The 18,525-nt window shown below is 37.3% G+C and overlaps 1 protein-coding gene across 1 annotated transcript in view; it reads left to right on the forward strand.

The window, feature by feature from the left end:
* Window positions 1-899: 899 nt before the first annotated feature.
* The window catches only part of LOC142335173 (uncharacterized), a 38,937-nt gene continuing 21,311 nt past the window's right edge, over window positions 900-18,525 (forward strand). Inside the window, exons 1-6 of the mRNA XM_075383545.1 lie at window positions 900-1,189; window positions 1,869-2,072; window positions 2,917-3,082; window positions 5,355-5,540; window positions 9,434-9,737; window positions 10,308-10,435. Coding sequence (XP_075239660.1) covers window positions 1,028-1,189; window positions 1,869-2,072; window positions 2,917-3,082; window positions 5,355-5,540; window positions 9,434-9,737; window positions 10,308-10,435 — 1,150 coding nt within the window. The 5' untranslated portion in view covers window positions 900-1,027. The remainder of the gene's footprint in view (window positions 1,190-1,868; window positions 2,073-2,916; window positions 3,083-5,354; window positions 5,541-9,433; window positions 9,738-10,307; window positions 10,436-18,525) is intronic.

Raw genomic sequence — 18,525 nt, forward strand, 5'->3', positions numbered from 1 at the left:
TTATAATTCCAATCAATTCATCAAATAATTTCTGAGTTCTTTTTAGTAACTCAGTTAATAATTCAAAGAGGGGGATTTTGAACCCAGCTGTTTTAGTCCTATAACTTGCTTTTTCTTGTGCAATTTTTAAAAATTGTATCTCTGACGAGCGTAAAACGATCAGTTCCTGAATCCCAACAAGCTTAAAATCAGGAGCTTTGATTTTGGTTTTCAGTTCTAATTCTCAATTGGTTTCAATAGCACCAAACACTACACTAGGCGCGGCTTCGTTAAAGCCAGAAAACGAAGTGGCTCTGTACTCCGTACAATTTTTCGCTTATTTAGTAACTTTACTCCGTGTTTGAAGCAAGGTTTTGGGACTCTAGAACGACCTCAAGTAATGTCAGACTTTTCATCGCGTAACCTATAATTTTGATAACATCAAAAGTTTGGAACACTGTTTGGAACATCCAAAGTGTAGATGGCAATGAAACTGAAGGTTGAGAGAGAGAACAACTTAACGTAAATTGTGCGTCAGAAAAGCTGAACACATCTTGAAATGAAGATCTACATGTCAAACTGCAAAGTACTTGGCTAGAGAGATGAAGCCTTGAGGAACAATAACGAACTTTTTCGGCACTTTTCAAACTTTCATGATCTTTAAAAGGAGTGTTTTCAGTCAGTCTAGATTACATTCTGTAATACTTTCAAATGTGATTTGAGCATAAAAGTCTTTTATTTGTTTCTTTGCTCAAGCTGAGAACAAACTGAGCTAAGTTAAGCTAATTTTTAATATGAATGAAAAAAGCCACACAGCTAAAAAAAAGTTTAAACTACTATAAACTGCACCGCGTGATTAGTACCTTTTATGGTACTATTTTTCTACTATGCTGATCAAATGCTGATCATAAGTTATATCAAATTGAAACTTTGCACAGAATTTGTTTTTTCGAATGTTTGTTAATTTGAAACATGATCTACGTTCTTTTTTAAATTGTGTTGACTTAATTAATTAAATTATAAAAGATATAATAAAGTTAATTATAAAATGTCATCAAATGCGTTGATCAGCATTGGTGGTGGTGGCAATCCAGCGTCTCCGAGTAGTTTGACCTCGTGTCCAAGTTGTGGAGGCAGTTATCAGCCAACAGGGGCCAACCAGCCGCTAATTATAACGTGTGGGGACACATTTTGTCGCAGATGTATTCAGGCAAGTTGATGAAGCTTTGTAGCTGCTGGACGGATCTGCGATATTAATGGAGCACCTAACGCTAATCACGGTTGCTGCGCATAAAGATAGTTGAAATCCAAGCAGTGTATCAATTTTCTGGTGTCCCGCTTTTTCACCCCTATTCATTTAACCCCCTATCATTTAACCCCGCAGCCAATTCTATACTATCTTTTGCCTCATCAATTTGTTAACAAGTCACCTTTTTCAATGAATTTGATGCTTATGAACCCTTTTTAAAAGTTTCCTATAATTTCCTATAAGTTAATAGGGCTACATTGAAAGCTCCCATTTTAATTAGCTTCATTATCTTAAATTAAAATATCTCTCAACTTCGGAGTCGCAAATTTGCGGGAAAAATGGTTCCTTTAACCAAATGGTTAACCAGGGCAGATACTGGGTGGGCTTAATAGCCCCGTTTATCTGTCCTCTCCGAGATACCTTTGATATGTAAATAATTTTAATTGATATATATATATATATATATATATATATATATATATATATATATAATGAATTATTTAATGTATTATGTAATTGATAATTATTATGATAAAGGAGAAATTTATCCTTTCTTTCTTTCTTTAAATGAATTCAGAATGTTGCAAAATTCTTCCGGTTATAAATTCTTGCATCACTAGGGTTACTTCCCTCTATTTAGGATTTAACCGATACTTGTGGAACTCTCGTTTGTCCTGTGTGCGGAGAAGTGAACGACGAGGAGGGTGAATACAACGTGAACAGATTGGCACTTTCGTTGATATCGAAAAACTCAACTGGTGGAGGTTCGAGTCCCGGTCTATCCATCGATGACACAACTGCGACATATGAAAGATCCAGATCCGACGTTCCAAATGCTCCGAAGGTAGTTTTTATTTGAAAAAAAACGCATTTGTGTCCCAGCGCTGCACCCTAGTTGACAAAACCGAACAAAAGCGACAAAAAATTTGTAAATCTTCGGTATCTTCGGTATGTTTGGTTTGTTCGGTATTGTCGGCTTCGAACGTAAGAAAGATTCGCTTTGGTCGTTTTTGGACGCAAGAGAGATTGGGTATGTTCGGTTTTAGAAGATTCGGTATGTTCGGTATTTAAACGTAAGAGATCGTCGGTATGTTCGGTTTTAGACGTGAGAAATTGTCGGTCTTTTGCATTGGAACATTTAATTTTTCTGTATATAATGTAGTCAAACGCTATGATATGGTTTTTTTGCAAGAATTTCAAACGTTCTTCTTAGAAAAAATTTCTGAAAGAGTGAAAATTCAATTGAACTTCTTTTTTTAGCTCATTCACAAAAATAAATGAACGACTATAAATTTCTGAATTAGATTTCTGGCACCAACATTTAAATTGATGAAAATAATTTTTGCATCTTCAAATTTATGGCGTCTTAAATTCTTGGCAGGTATGATCAAAAGGCTATTGTTAATGTTTAGTATCGTAAGCCAATAATTCAACAAAAATCGATTCCGTCAAAGTTGAAATCGCTCAGAATCAACTATCCGCGTCGAAAAATTTTAAAGCCACCCAGGATGAGGTCCTAGACCCAAAACAGGTATGGGCCAGACGGACTTGGGTCTATGTCAGGGGATATGGCGCGACCCTCTATCATAGTCTGGACAGTTTCGGTCGCGCCATCTGGCTGGCCCATACCTATTTTCGATCTCTTCGGTCTGGTTCGGTCTTCAGATAACAATTAATTTTTTTTCTAGATTTTGGACTCTGCCCTGTATGGGTCGCCTCTCATGCAAAGACGCGGAGTCAGCTTTAATGCAGCACCAACTACTATCGCTGCAATTACAGAACAGAGCGGCCCTGTGACGTCAGTGACACATGACCATTGTGGAGCTTGTGATAGAGACTTTTCACAATCACCAGGTATTCTTTATCTTGTACTTCTTATCCTTTTTTATTCCTTATCCTTTTATATCCTTTTTTATCCTCGTTATTCTAAATGACCGGGATCATAAATGGACCTTTGATAGACCTTTTGGTTGACATAAAGGTATGTTCTCTGCTTTCTCTCAACAAAAAAGCACGCCCTCAGCAATTTCTAGGACCACTTTTTGATCCCGCATTCATGTGCTAGAGCATTCCTTAAGGTACTTTGAATAGAGGGGTTTTAAGCAACTTTTTGTTTTTATTCTGTTGTTGCTCGAATACCTTTCTTGCAGCAGATTCGCAATTTTCCTTTGACATTTTCATCGAATTTTCTTATTTTAGTAGCTCGCAGCATCCGATCTGCAAATAATCGTTTTTACAATTCGAAGAATTTGAATTGTATTGGGGAGTAGTCTTTCTTTTACAACTCGAAGAATTCGGTTTGTATTGGGATCCTGTATTTTTTTAATTCAACAAACTTGAGTTGCATTGGGGCGCTGTGTTTTTTATGATTCGAATAGGAGTATTGGTGCAGCGTCTTCTTTTGATCCGCAATTTTGTCGGAGTGTAATTAAGGATATGAAACAGGATATGAAAAGAGTGAAAACAAAATGTTTATGCCAAATTGTTGAAACAAGAAAAAAAGAGAGGATATAGAGTAGTTTTCTCTTCAAATTGCATTCTTGAGAGATATCAAGAAAAATAGCTAAAAAAATGTTCACTAAGCGAGCAAAATTGTTAGCTTCAAGTTTTAGTTGCAACTGTTTCTGTCAAGGATGATTGTGTGAGTTATCTGAACCAATAAAAGTATCTGTGGAAGTTTTTGGAACATCAGAAGAAAAAACTAAACTTTCAGACGCAATTTTGGGCTATTATTTACGATTTTGCTAATTTTGACCATTTTATATCAGGTTTTGTCTTGTTCCTCACTGATTTTTAGCATAAATATTAATAATTATAGAAACCTTGAGTAAAAAAAATTGGTTGATCAACTCGTTTACTTTTCTTTCCTATCTGCTTTTAATTTTGCCTAGAACATTACTCGGGCAAAGACATTCTGCATTTCGTAAAAAATTGCTGTTGCTAGTAAAATTTTATTGGCAGGAACAGTTTTTGTTAAATTTTCACTGTTTTTTCTTTCTGTTGTGTTTTCTTTCTGTTGCTAATTGTTTATTGAATGAAAACTAAATGTAGAAGAGCATTTCCCAAAAATTATGTTGGAATTGCATCATGTAATAAAATTTTGTTAGATGCTTTATAAGTTATGATTAGTAAGATTTTTTTTATTTCAGCGTTGGTAGTCTTTTTTTACAAACTGTTTTAGGAATTCTACCGGCTCCGTTTACTCATAGATCTGCTCACATATTTTCATGATTTTTTAACTCAAATTGATGTGATGATTTTGGTTTCTCAAAAAACTTTTTTTGGTACCTCTTTTTATTCCTCGACAAACTTAAACAAGAAGGGGAGCAAGTAAGTGAATGGTTTTGAGATGTAAAAGTTTTTTGTTGTAAATTTAAATAAGAGTAGTGAAACGGTGTTTGATCAAAAGTTCTTTTTCTTGCTTGTGAGTTTTTGTTAACATTCTGCTATTTGACTCTGATTTTTTATCGGTTTTTCGGTATCCGTGATCGGGATTTCTTTCTGAACGGTTTTCCCAATTGATTCATTGTGCATTCTAGGTCCTGTTTTTGATTGGTCGTTAAAAATTTTTAGTATTGTTGGCCAGGTCTTGTCCATGTATGCTTTTTTATTCTCTGAGTGACACAATTGGGTCTAGTTGACACTAGAGAACTGATTTGAGGTCTATATCTTGTTGATTTGTTTTTTTTTGATAAAATATTTTAGCTCAGCTAAGTTTTCAGGTACCCTGATATACGCAATTAGTTTTCTTTCAAGGGCTGTTGAGTGGCATTTTTTGTATTAGCTAAAAGAATCATTTGCTAAAAAGCCCGTTTGACACTGCACACAATAGTTCAACTGAAACGAGAAAACAAGTTTGTTCATGAAAGAACATAGGTAGACTATTCACGCTCGCAAGTTTGTTAAAAATCATCAACATATAGTCATTTCATGTTAAAAACAGTATTACACACTGAACAAAAAATGAATCTGGTTTGTTTTACAGTTTTGTTTAATTATATATCAATGCATGTATTATTATTTCGGAGTAAGGAGATGTTCTTCTTCAAAAAAATTGTTTGGTCATCTAACTACGTAAAACTGTACACCTTAATTTGACTTAATTAGCCTATCCCCGATATTCAAGGTAAAGAGGAGCTACAGCACTGTGCTCACTGTGGGAAGGCAGTGTGTGCTGTGTGCAAGGGGGAGCACAAGATGCAGGTGCTGGACAGACTGCATGCCAGCAGAGCCAAGATCCAAGAGAAAATGGAGGACATGCGTTTCTCACAGCAGTACAAGAAGGAGACACTAGCCCAACTTAAACTACAAGGTTACTACAAGCTTCCGCTTTTGTTTCCCGTGTCGAAGACCCTGAATTTTGTCCAGACAACCCGACGATCGTATGAATGTTCGCGCTAAATGATCTTGTTAGCGCGCGTTCGTGCGTTGGGAACCACCTACGATCAGACCTTCGTGCTCTCAAATTAGCTTTCGTAGAACCTAAGGTTTGGTGTTATGAATTTGAGGGTTAACTGGATTTCAACACCTTAGTCCGATCAAAATCACTGTTTTTGAAAATAAAAAAAATATGCAACTAAAAACGTGAAAAGTTAACTTCTTTCCTTGTCAAAAAATCCTGGTACTTTACACTACCGATACACAGTTTTATGGAGCTAAAGATTAGTTTCATTCGACACATCCCTGGTCTGATTAAAATCCACTATTTTTGTTAACGTTTATTCCACTATATGCAACTACAAACATAATTTGCTAAAATTGGTTTGAGGCACAACCATGATCTTTTCATACGTTGACCTCTTGCCTCATAATGTCCCAGACAAAAACGACCTCTGATCAGATCAAGTGCATACCTCATGCACAAGTGCGCACTCTTACTTGATCTGATCTGGGGCCTCGACCCGGGTGTCTTGCGCAACAGTTTTCCCTCTAATATGTTGTAAATGTCTTTTTACATAAAATTTGGTTCAAGAGAGTGGCAGGGCTTCTCAAGATCTCTAAAAACCTTGAGTTTATTTAGAAGATACACTAGTTCATTAGATTGCCAAAGTTATATACTCATTTATAAAATATATGTCATCCATAAAAAGTCGATACTCATTAATATATCGAGAAGACTATTTTTTTACATTTTAAATTAATCTCATTTGTATCTGAAACTTCCCTCGGAGCCTGTTTTTGCTGAAATTATTACAACAGAATATCGACACCGTTTTAGTAGTTATATATTAAATGAAGTTAGGTAACAATTGCCCAAGCTTCCAGAGATAGGCAGATTTTTCATCCTAAAAAGAATGGAGAATATATATTTTAACCTTGGTTTCGTCAACGCGTGGCTTAAACAAAAAAATTATCAAGTGACGAAGAGGAGTTGAAATTTGAGTATTTCATTGAATCATTCAGGTAAACATTTACTGCAGCTGCTTTTGTATTCGCGTACTACACCAAGTCGTTATTTCTGGAAGCATTGCTCGCAATCGTTCGATGAAGGCTATCCCCTCCTATTGGGTCACAATAATTACAAATTTAAAGCAAAGGAATGCGGTCTCCCCACTCATAGGGTGAGATTAAAGAAATTAGTGTTTAATCACTATATTTGGGCGACGCAGTTTCATTCCTAAAAAATGAAAAGAACACGTGAGAGTCCGATTTTCATTTGCGGCTTATAATCGTGCGTTCCTCACCATCACCTGTGTGGTTGTGCCACGATTGTCGATTATTGATACTATCTGAGTGAGTCAAATTCAGGCTATGGATCAACCTGAGGGCTGAAAACCTCTGTTATCGGTTAAAAAATCTATTCTTCTCAGTGTTTTCCCCATTGTTTCAGATAGTCTACCGGAAGTTTCTAATGCAAATGGTGTTCATGCCTATCTCGCAGCATTTCTTATTTTTTGTTCGATTTTTCTCTCTTCAGCTAGTTTTAGAGCAAAACCACACGTCCTCGCGGCATCTGATACAAAACTGGTTTGCAGAGGAGACCTAATGGTGAAGTCTAAATTTGCGGGTTGTTCCTCAAAGTTTTGTCAAAAAAACACGTCTCCCGATCCTAAATTATCCTTTGTTAGAGAATGTTTCTGCACGTAAACAAGAGAAACATTGGCTGAAGCTGCCTGTCAATATTTTGCTTAGAATTGTAATGCATGATGTTTTTGAATTATTTATTGAGTCAACTGAGAAATAGGCAATGTGTTAAATTCATCCACTAATTCCATGTAAGTGCTTTTGTCTGCTGGGTTCATTCTAGTGAACAGCTCAACTAAATCTGCTAACTAAGATAAGGAGCCTGCATAGGTAGCCTTGACTAGGTCTAAAGATTAACAGATTACAGCTCTTGTTTTGGTTAATTGGAAGGCATTATGAGATATTGCTGATTACTGAGCCCAATACGTTTTCCAAAAATCGTTTGCTTGGACGAATCGAATGGTTCAGGAGCTTCTTTGTTCTCCGGGAAAGATGCGAGCATTGTAATTAATACACATTTGTGTGCCGCAAGAATGCTACGCAAATTGATAGTGCACATTGGGGACCATCCAAACAGCCAAAGTTTTCTAATACTTTCTGAAGTTTGTTCTCCTTTTTTGTGAAGGATCTGTTGAAAAAGTTGAGTTCTGAGTGCTGCGCATAGGATTTGGGTTCCGGATTGGCTGTTTTTCTTTATGCTATTGGCAGCCACTTTTAACTGTGTGGTGGACCACAAGTCGCACTTGTATCTTCTGTTTACCTGTTTACACTTCTTTCCACATTCTGTCAGAATTTTTAATGCTTCATAAAAGTCCTCTCTAGTTCTTGATTTGATACTCTCATCTGGTATCCAGAATGCTGAATAAGGTCTGGCAACTTATTATCAAGCCTTTCAGTAATAAGCCAAAGTGCTAATGAAAACAGAGGTGGCACAAGGGACTCTTGATTGACATTGAGTGTAGAAAAGGAAAATGAAATGCCTTAATAAAAAATCACTTGTAGAAATCATTTTACTTTTTTAACAGAAAGCATGCAAAGCCCAATAAAACTCTTTGAGGAATAACTTGCCCTTTTCTTTTATGGTTGAAATGACAAGTCACAAAATAGAACTTTTTTCATGAGGAATTTTGCGCCTGAATCCAGAAATCGTTGTTGTTGAACGTACAAAAATCGTACGTGTGTGCAGTCTTAAAGAGACGAAAACGACGAAAACTTTCATTTTTTATTTGGTGTCGTCTTTTTTCCCCCTTTTCAGTTTTGAAAACTAAAAAATCATCGGCATATTAAATTTTTAGCGTAAGAAAATATAAGAGAATTTCGGTATTTTTGGTTTTAAAACGTAAAAAATTTTTGGTGTATCCAGTTTCTCTGACTGCGTATGCTCGGTTTCAAACGTAAGAAATTGTACGCATGTTCGGTATCAGACGTAAGAAATCGTCTGTATGTTTAAATTGTAACGACAGTAAATCTTGAAGAAGGATTAAATACTTGATTTCTCATGATCATATGAAGACTCGGTGACTCTGAATAGGTGTCTGTGTGAGGTTGAGCTCTTACTTAACCATAGCGTCAGGTTGATTGTAGCCTGCCCAATCTTGGCTGCAACAATGGTACCGCGTAGACTCTGAATAGGTGTCTGTGTGAGGTTGAGCTCTTACTTAACCATAGCGTCAGGTTGATTGTAGCCTGCCCAATCTTGGCTGCAACAATGGTACCGCGTAAAAGTTTCAGACCCAAAAAATTGGCTGTAGTCACCAAAAAAAGAGCGCTTCTGCTCATAAAAAGATCAGTCTGAATTGTGGGCAGTAATAAGAAAAAGGACAGCTGAGAACAGGCCACTGTGGCCTATTGCTGTTCCGCTGCGATTGCGCAGGAGCCACAAATATTAATTACTTATTATTATTAGATAAAGTGAATGTCCATCAAGTTTCGATAATTCTTATTTTTTATCTTTAATAAAATTCATATTTGTTCACCAAGTTTTGGAAACGATCTATAGAAGAAATACAATCAATTTGCACTTTTTGCAGAAATTTGTCTCCAAAAGGTACGTTTGAAACTACTGCGATTATAAAACTATCATAACACTTGACTACATTATAACTAAAAAATTCAAATTGTTGTGTGGAAGAGTTCAAAGATGTCTTACGTTTGAAACCGAACGTATCGAACCTAAGATACCAAATATACCGACGATTTAAAACCAATCCCGCCGGATCTCAGTTTCAGGCAATGTTTCAGGTGATGCGGAAAAAGAACGAATTACGTCAGCCATTGAAAAAGCTAAAGCATTAATAAATGAAGAACTGGACAAAAGGAAAGAGTTTCTGCTGAAGGAAGTTTCCAATTACGTAACAAACACAGTTCACACTCTCGACTCTCAGATTACGCAATGCGCAGACGCAATCACCGAAGTTGACTCACGACTCGACAAAGTCAATAATGGAATTATTTCGAACGAATCGCAAAGCGATGATACATCTGAGCAAAATGCAGGAAACGACGACCTTCTTCAGTTTTGCCAGACACAAATAACATATGGAAGGTATAGGAACTATCCCCCAACCCCCCCCCCCCCCGTTTAAAAAATTGCTTTGTTCTCCTTTCCGTGTGTGTAAACAAACTAACGCTTGTTTTTGATCTGATAATGGCTGTTGGTATAGCCTTCTAAGACGGGATCATCTGTTTCAATTTATAATTACCATTCTACAAGAAAAAATAACAATTATTGATGGTCAAATAATACCAGATTAGAGAAGGACTCTGGCCCAAACTCAGTCATACTTTTGATTTCCAAAAAATAACGTTCAAGATCATTTAAAATCATAACATTGGGAAAAGCAGTCGATATGCTACATCGTATTCCAAGTTAGGCATTGATCGAGCAAGATTCTTGCAGAAATTGCGCCATACTTTAGACCAAATTTTCGAAATTTTTTGAGATCTGATGGGAGTAAAGGCACTGTTCAACAGCAAATTGAAGTGAGATATTACGAGTTTCATTTATTGGCATACCATTTAACTAAACAGTTTTTGAAAGCTTTTTCTGTTCTCCCATGTAGAATTATAGTAGTTTTATGCACATTTTTTTTTAAAATGGTTAATATGATTTTAGGTGTCTGAAGATCCTGGAGAACTGTGTGAAAGACCATCCAGAGGTCAAGGCTATTATGCTCAAGTTCACAGATGCCACCGAGTCTATGACTCTTCTAAACACTGCCGCCAAATACGGCACACTCAAAGGTAAAAATGAAAAGAAAAGAAATGAAAAGAAAAGAAAAGAACGGCACTGAGATATAATCTTTAAATATTTGATTGGATTCAAAGATAAAAAATGCCTGAAATTTTGCTCAAAACGCAACAGCTACTTCATTTTTACTCAAAACGCAACAGCTACTTCGATATTTTTCAAAATTCATGCAGGTTTAGAATCATATTCAGGATTTATGCAAGAGTATCCAACAACATTCAGATATTACGCAGCGAAAATCCCCCTTAACAAATATTACGCAATCAACGCTTTTCTGACATTTATATTTGGCACCTAGAAAAATAAGGCTAAAGCATATCTAATCTTTTTGTAGTACGTACAGCGTATTTTTTATAAGTCGTACCGTAACAACACAAATTGACTCAAATATGTTACTTACTAATGATGAGGTAGATTAAAAATATAAACAATTTGAATATCAAAGCTAAAGAACGCATGCAAAAATTATTATGACCAACGCTAAACAAGCTAAAATTATCTAAGTTAAACGCTAGAACATGGTTAAAGTCTGTAAGATTAACTCTCGGACGCTCGAACTTCGTGCCATCAACGCTGAAATTGAATAAGATCAGTGGCTGAAACCGCAATAATTATATGCGACCAGCGCTAAAAGTAATATCAACGAGCTTTGGTCATTCATAATATCAACATATTTATGTCTAGATTACATATATTGTCGTATTGTTGCATTTTTTAGCGCGGAAACTTCTGCCCGGGCCTTATCTTGATTATGCTTCTTAAAGTATTGTTTCAGCCTGTTCAAATTAGCTACCCAGGTTGTAACAGCTGCTCTCCTATCAAAGTCAAGGAAAACTTTAAACCGCCCAGTTCGTTTCAGCGGTTTCAAATCTGTCCGGATATTGGGTAGCTAAACTTATTAAATAGATTGCCTTTTCCCTTCGTCAAATCATTCAATTTCAGATCTTTTGAGCTAGGAACAAGAATCCCTTTCAACACCAACGAGTTCTAAGTCCCGTCGTTCCTAGCTTTGACGGGTGAGATTGATGCTTTGATGCCCAACAGACGATTCCACACTCTAAGGACTTCTTCTTCGAAGAACATGCTCCTCGCAGATTCACAAGCCTGAAACATCGAGTTCCCCAACTTCAACATCTTGTCCATTCCTGCAGCCCGCATTGCCCACGCTCAACAATTCCTCCCCATCAAAGATAAGTTCAACATTATTGTTGTTTTTATTGGCGGCAACGACTTATACAACGGTACCCTCCCATCTTCACTGTCCGAGCAACAGGTAGTGGACGAGTTAGACTTTCTGGGCGAACAGCTGTGCAGGCTAGCCAAAAAAGTTTTCAACCTTGGTATCCCCCACCGTGGTAGCTATCGTGAACGTTCTTCGAAAACTAATAAACTATTGGAAAACAAAAATAAGACAAGCAGAAACTGGAAATATTGTGGTGTTTCAGAAGAAATTTTCAGTGAGATACACCTCGGCGACGACGACGTGCACCTTAGCAAGTCCGAGATCAGCGGCGTGAAAACAATCCTGAAGAAACGAGTGTTGTACAAGAATTACTCGAACAAGTGCGACGAGGAAGGACACCTAGACTACTTCGAGTGCCCATTCAAAAACTGCAACCGCATCTACTAACTCCGTTTCCTCCGACTCTCCCAGCGAGAACCACCCAGGTAACGATAGTTAGTTTCTACTTAACTGTTTGTTGTTATACCGCTTTCTCTCCTTGCGAGAAACAAAGGACAACAGCAAGCAAGCGCTGCTTCACTACAATCTTTCTTAGCGAGAAATAACTAGTGAAACAGCCACGATCATAACAACCCTCAAGTAGTAGCGGAGTAATACGAAAAAGCCTCAAACGAAAAGTCGATCGAAAACGATAACAAACAAAGAAGTAAGTTTAAAATCGAAAATTGCAATGGGCCTTACAATCAACTGTAATACATGCAAGGCTGGCATTACTAAAAAAGATACAGTCTTTCGATGCGTATCATGCGAAAACATTATGCATATGACCACCCAATGTACTCAGCTATCTGGCACCGTCATCAACGCTCTCCAGGAGATAAATTTGAATGTATTTCTATGCAACAACTGCGTGAAAACGAACAAACGGTACGTCGTCCTGGACGCTATCAGCAGCCAAAACAAAATCGACAATAGCAACGAAAATCAGGAGGAAATGAAATCTTTTGTTGAAGAAACCGTCGGTAATCAACTGAAAAATGAGATAACATCCTTTAAGAGCGCTGTTGAAAGTAACCTTAACGACCTAGGAGACATTGTGAAAAAAAGTCAAACCAAAAACCGAACCTCCCACAAACGACCACCCCAGCGGCGTACGTGTACGTGGAATACCCGAAATAAAAGACACCAATGCTAGAGAACGTGCTGAGCATGACAAAGCTGAGATTGAAAACATACTAAAATTCTTAAATGTCGATTCTAACATCAAAGACTGTAGGCGAATTGGAACATACAACGAAAACAAAGACAGAACAGTCATAGTCAAACTCAGTAATGACTGCAACAGAAAACTGCTCCTACTATCTCTTGGCAAATTGCGGAACTATGATAAAAAAGTGTACCTTAGCAGAGAACTATCAAAAGAAGAACAACTGTTGGAAAACGATCTACTTAAAAAAAGACGAGAAAATATCGAATCGGGAATACCAAGAAACAAGGTCAAGGTCCAAAACCTGAAACTACTCCACTACGATTATCAAAGCAACACCTGGGATGAGGCCGCCCTGGATACGGGATGGTGACTAAACACCAACGAAAACAGAACTTAACAAATTACTCTACTCATTTTCAACGTACATAGCATCCTCGACCTGCAAAGACGTTTCACTCTTGCAAATGCAATTTTAACCCGAAAATACGATGTCTTATGTCTCAGTGAGACATGGCTAACAAAATCTGTCCCGAACGAGTCTCTTTTTCTCAAAAACTTCCAAATATTCAGAAATGACAGAACATCAATTGAAAATGTCTCCAAACACGGAGGAGTACTCATTGCGGTACAGAGAGACATCAACGCTAAACAACTGACACTTGACCATACATTTGAAGACCCGATAACTGTTTTACTAACTGACAAAACCAAAGCACAAAAACTGTTGATCAGCTGTATCTATAACCCTCCAAAAAACAGTCCCTACAGATGGCCACCTGAGAAATGCGCGCAAAACCAAACGTAAACAGTTGAAAGTCTCAAGCTCTATAATAACTGGAGATATTAATTTTGTGCATACATCTTGGGGGTCAATGCTGTCCACAGACGAATATGAAAACACAGTCACTGATCAACTAGCGAATCTCAACTATGAACAAAAACTTGACCTCCAATGCATACTTGGCAGCAAACCGCAGTTAGACGTCTTCCTAATAGATGAACCTGAGTATTGGCTTAAATCAACAATTGACACCACACTTACTGATAACTATTCAATCAATTTAAAAATGTGCTCAGACCACCCAGCATTCTCATCCCCGTTAACCTTCAATAATGCAACCGAGAAACACCATAAAATTGTCAAATATGCAATCTCTCGGACTAAGTGGGAGAAATTTAATGAAACAATCGTCGATAATCCCTTCGAACCTTACTGTTACAGCAATGTAGAGGAAGTCACCAATCAATGGTACCTATGGTTCAACGAACTGTTTACCGAAAACGTACCAAGAATTACAAGCCACCGATCTTACCTCCCTCCATGGATCTCGAAACCTACCTTCCACCTGATCAACCAACTTAACACACTCAAACGCAAAGAAGCCAGAAAAGCCCAACCCCTAAACCTGCAAAAAATTCTTGATCTTGAAAGCAAAATTGAAATCGAATCCTGTAACGACCAAGCCGACTACGGAAACGAGATTTTCAGAATAAGGGAATTCAGTAAGATCCAAGCCTATCTGAGATCCTTTAAAAAAGCGCCACCGTACCCACATGAAATGCATTTACAAAACAAAGTAGCAGAAAATGGTGGAAAGGCAAACTTGGTTAACCAATACTTCCAAAGTGTTTTTACCCTAAAAACAAACAATACAAACGTTGACTTCGGGCCAAATACATTCAACAAAATATTTTGCTGCGAAAAACAAGTCACGGAAATACTCAGTTCTCTTAAAACAAAAAAGGCGAAAGGACCGGATCGAATAGGAAACGAGACCCTAAAACAACTTGCAACCACTTTGGCTAAATCATTAACTGTCATCTTTCAAACCTGCTTCAACAAAGGTGTATATCCACAATACTGGAAAGAAAGCAAAATAACTCCAATATACAAAGACGGTGATAAAAGCGACGTAACCAAATATAGACCTAGTAACTGCCTCTGTTGACCGTCGAAAGTCCTAGAAAAAGTCATCTTTGACTGTTTATACCCAGTAGTAAGGCAAAAACTTCACGACTCTCAATTTGGATTCAGAGACGGTCACTCAGCCATTATACAACTTATCTGCTTCCTCGATAAAGTATACCTGCTCAACGATTGGTCAGCAATTGATGAACTAACGGTTTTCTACTTAGACTTCGAAAAAACCTTCGACAAGGTTCCTCACGATCTCCTGCTTTTGAAAATCCACAAAATGGGAATAGGTGGAACAGCCCTAAAACTTATTGCCAATTATTTAGACAATAGAAAACAATGCGTGAGAATAAACAACTCAAGATCTGAATTTCGTGATGTCACTAGCGGGGTCCCACAAGGGTCTCTACTGGGTCCTCTACTCTTTTTAATCTACATAAATGGCCTCTCCACTGTTGCAAGTGAAAGTGAATGCTTCGGATGTGCCGATGACTACAAACTGTTAAGCACATCTCATGAACTCCTAGAAAGTGACCTAATAAGTTTACATAACTGGTGTGTCGCAAACAAAATGAATCTCCATGATGACAAATGTAGTCTGATACACCTCAAAAAACAATCAGTGGTCAAAATGAACGAAAGCGCTGTCAAATCTGCTAAAGTTCAAAAAGACTTGGGTGTCCTAATCTCGAACGACCTCTCCTGGAAAAAAAACTGTAATCTGCGTAGAACTAAATCTCTGAAATCATTGTGGTTCCTCAAGCGTAACATTTCTTTCAAGTGAACGACTAAAGCCAAACTAAACGCATACACAGGATACGTGGTACCCGTCATATCGTACGCATGTGAGGTCTGGTACCCCACCAAAACAGACTTATCAACCATCGAAAGAATACAGAAAAGTGCAACACAGTGGATTCTAAACAACACAATTCCCTATAAAGAAAGACTCAAAGAACTCAACTTACTGCCACTCTCAATGTAGTTTGAACTCCACAGTCTTCTACTGTGCTGCGCCATCACTGACCACAAGTATGACATAAAAACATCAGACTACATATCACGTAATACCAACGAACGAACCAGACAAGGCTCCAACTCCAGCTCCAACATTCCCAAAACCAGACTCAAAAGGACCGACGATAACTTCTAGACACGAAACGGAACACAGCATAACATTCTGAGTAAACATATCGACTTATTAACGAAAGAAAACAGAAAAGCACGAATAACACAATAATTTTAGAAATTCTTCGAAAATTTCAACGAAGCCAATCTATGTACCTGGAGGATACTCTGCCAATGCAAGAACTGTAACCAACATTCCAAACTTACTCGCTAAGGACATAAAGGATGAAAACCCATGGTATATCCCTAAAGACTTCGCTACTACTACTACTACTACTACTACTACTACTACTACTACTACTACTACTACTACTACTACTACTACTACTACTACTACTACTTTTTGCAGTTAACTTTTGTGAACTTTATTATCCGCTATACTGTAGATTATCGTTGCATTAATTGTTGCTCAATTAGTCCTGATAACTAATTGCTCAGCTTTTCTGTATAACAAACTTGTTTTTCTAAGAATAACAAATTAGTTCAAATTGAAACAATCAAACTGTGCTTGAGTTTTGGTTAATAACTCAACTTATAATTCGAAATTGCACAATCCCAGATGTACAGCTCTAGATAACTGTCTTAGCAATTGACTGGGAAAATTTGTTCCTATAATCATTGTCTCAATATTTTCGGAGACCTCTGAGCGAAAATCAAAGTTAACAAATGTAACAGTTTTCGCACTTTGTGCTTTTTAATACAATCAATTGCTCGTTAACACAATTTTTAAACTATACAAGGCATCGTTAAAGCCAGTAGGAGAAACTGACTTTATGCTTTGCACAAAGTTTCTCTTACTTAGGAACTTTGTTCCTCAGAAAGATGGTTTTGAGAATATCAAAGTTAATTCTCTTCTCACAAGTCAAAGTATAGTTAAAACTGTTCAACCACTAATGATCTACAGAAACAAAACACAGTAACAAGTAATTTACCGCTCAAGAAAGTGTGCTTCAATACGCACGGTATGTCAGTTCAATAAGACAAAACTAACAAGCTCCAACTGATTTTTAGTAGTTTTTCAAGCTCTATTTATACTGCCGTACATGTCAAAATTGCATCTCTGATTGTTTGTAGATTACTATGTTGTAAGATTCTCTGAATGCACTGAGTTTGGGGTTCGGGATACCTTATACGGTGCCTCGCACTCTCTGAATTGGTGTGAAAATCGCAAATTTCATCGAATCTGGGTGACCAAGTTGGGTATCTCTTGCTCCATTTGAGCTAAATTTGTGTGATTGTGAACAGTTGCATACGTGGCAGTAATAGCGTAGTTCGAGTTTGAGTTTCAGTTTAACTTCATGTATGACGATTGTGTACTAATAATAGTTGCTAAGTATAAATGTTGAACAAAGTGAACAAATCCGTATGGCTTCAGTAGAATGTAACATTAAATTTCGCTTATCATGCTATTTAGCTTTAAGGCTTGAAATGGCCTTGAAGCGCAATTCAGTTTGGTTATTGAGTTAGTAAGCTCAGCCGCCACACAGGTTGAGGTGCCAGACCATCCCAGACCAAAGTATCCTCTAATCAGACTAAAGTGCGCTCAAACAACGTGTGCGCTCGAAGTGCGCCCGAAACTGTCTCTTATCACACCTTTCTAGACGGAAAGGACCTCTGATCAGACCAATATCAGACCATTGTCCAGACCAATATCAGACCATATATATATATATATATATATATATATATATATATATATATATATATCACCATCACTGCAAAAATGGTCCGTTGCTCACAGTCATTCTATGCTCATCACGTGCTGTGGTATGATGTATTCCGGTAACTGCCGGGCAAGCTATAGCGGCGACGATCCCCTTGAAAAAAAGGCTCGAAAATTGGCTTGTATGGCCCCTTTGTATTGGCTTGCTGGCCACTCTATTGGCTTGTGTGGCCCCTTAATTTCTACAGTCTACAGGTTTGCCAAAACATTGTTTTGTTATAATTGTGTTAGTCATTCTTTTGTTGGTCAAGATGGCTTCAGTCTGAAAATATCAATCACGAGCAGATATCTTGCTATATGCTTCAATGATAACATAGATGTGCCAATGTTTCCAAGTTTTTTAGTAAAAGCCAAACTAAACCAAGTCTCAAAAAGGAAGTTGTAATGATCCAAACAATGATTGACGAATATGTCTTTTACCGGCTGAGTAATGTATTTGATGAATTGATTTTCAAACGTATGCTTAAGTTTTTGGAGAAACTTTCCTATTTGTATATTATAAGTACGGATTCAGAACAAACCGGTCTTTTACTCATGCCATATTTAAGTTGGTGAATATCTTAGCAGAAAGGACAAAAAATTTTTTGGATGTGCTGGTTTCATAGACTTTCAGAAGGCTTTTGATAGTATAAACCGTTCGAAGCTCTATTATATTGCTTCAGAGGCCAATTAAACAGTTACTTACAGTCCTATCTCGGCGATAGAACCCAATTTCTTGTTATGGTTATAACGGAAAGGCCTCAGATTTGTTGACGAAAGTCACAGGTGTGTCTCAATGCTCAATTCTTGGACCACTTTTGTTTATATTTTTCGTGAAATATAAAACCTAAAACTGATTTCTAGCCATACAATTCTTTTTGCGGATGATACTACCATTTTTTCACCAGTGCAAAACTGGAAAAGAAGAAACTGTGTTTGATGTCT

The sequence above is a fragment of the Convolutriloba macropyga genome, chromosome 2, assembly GCF_964194025.1.
Source record: "Convolutriloba macropyga chromosome 2, txConMacr16.3, whole genome shotgun sequence".
Lineage (NCBI taxonomy): Eukaryota > Metazoa > Xenacoelomorpha > Acoela > Convolutidae > Convolutriloba > Convolutriloba macropyga.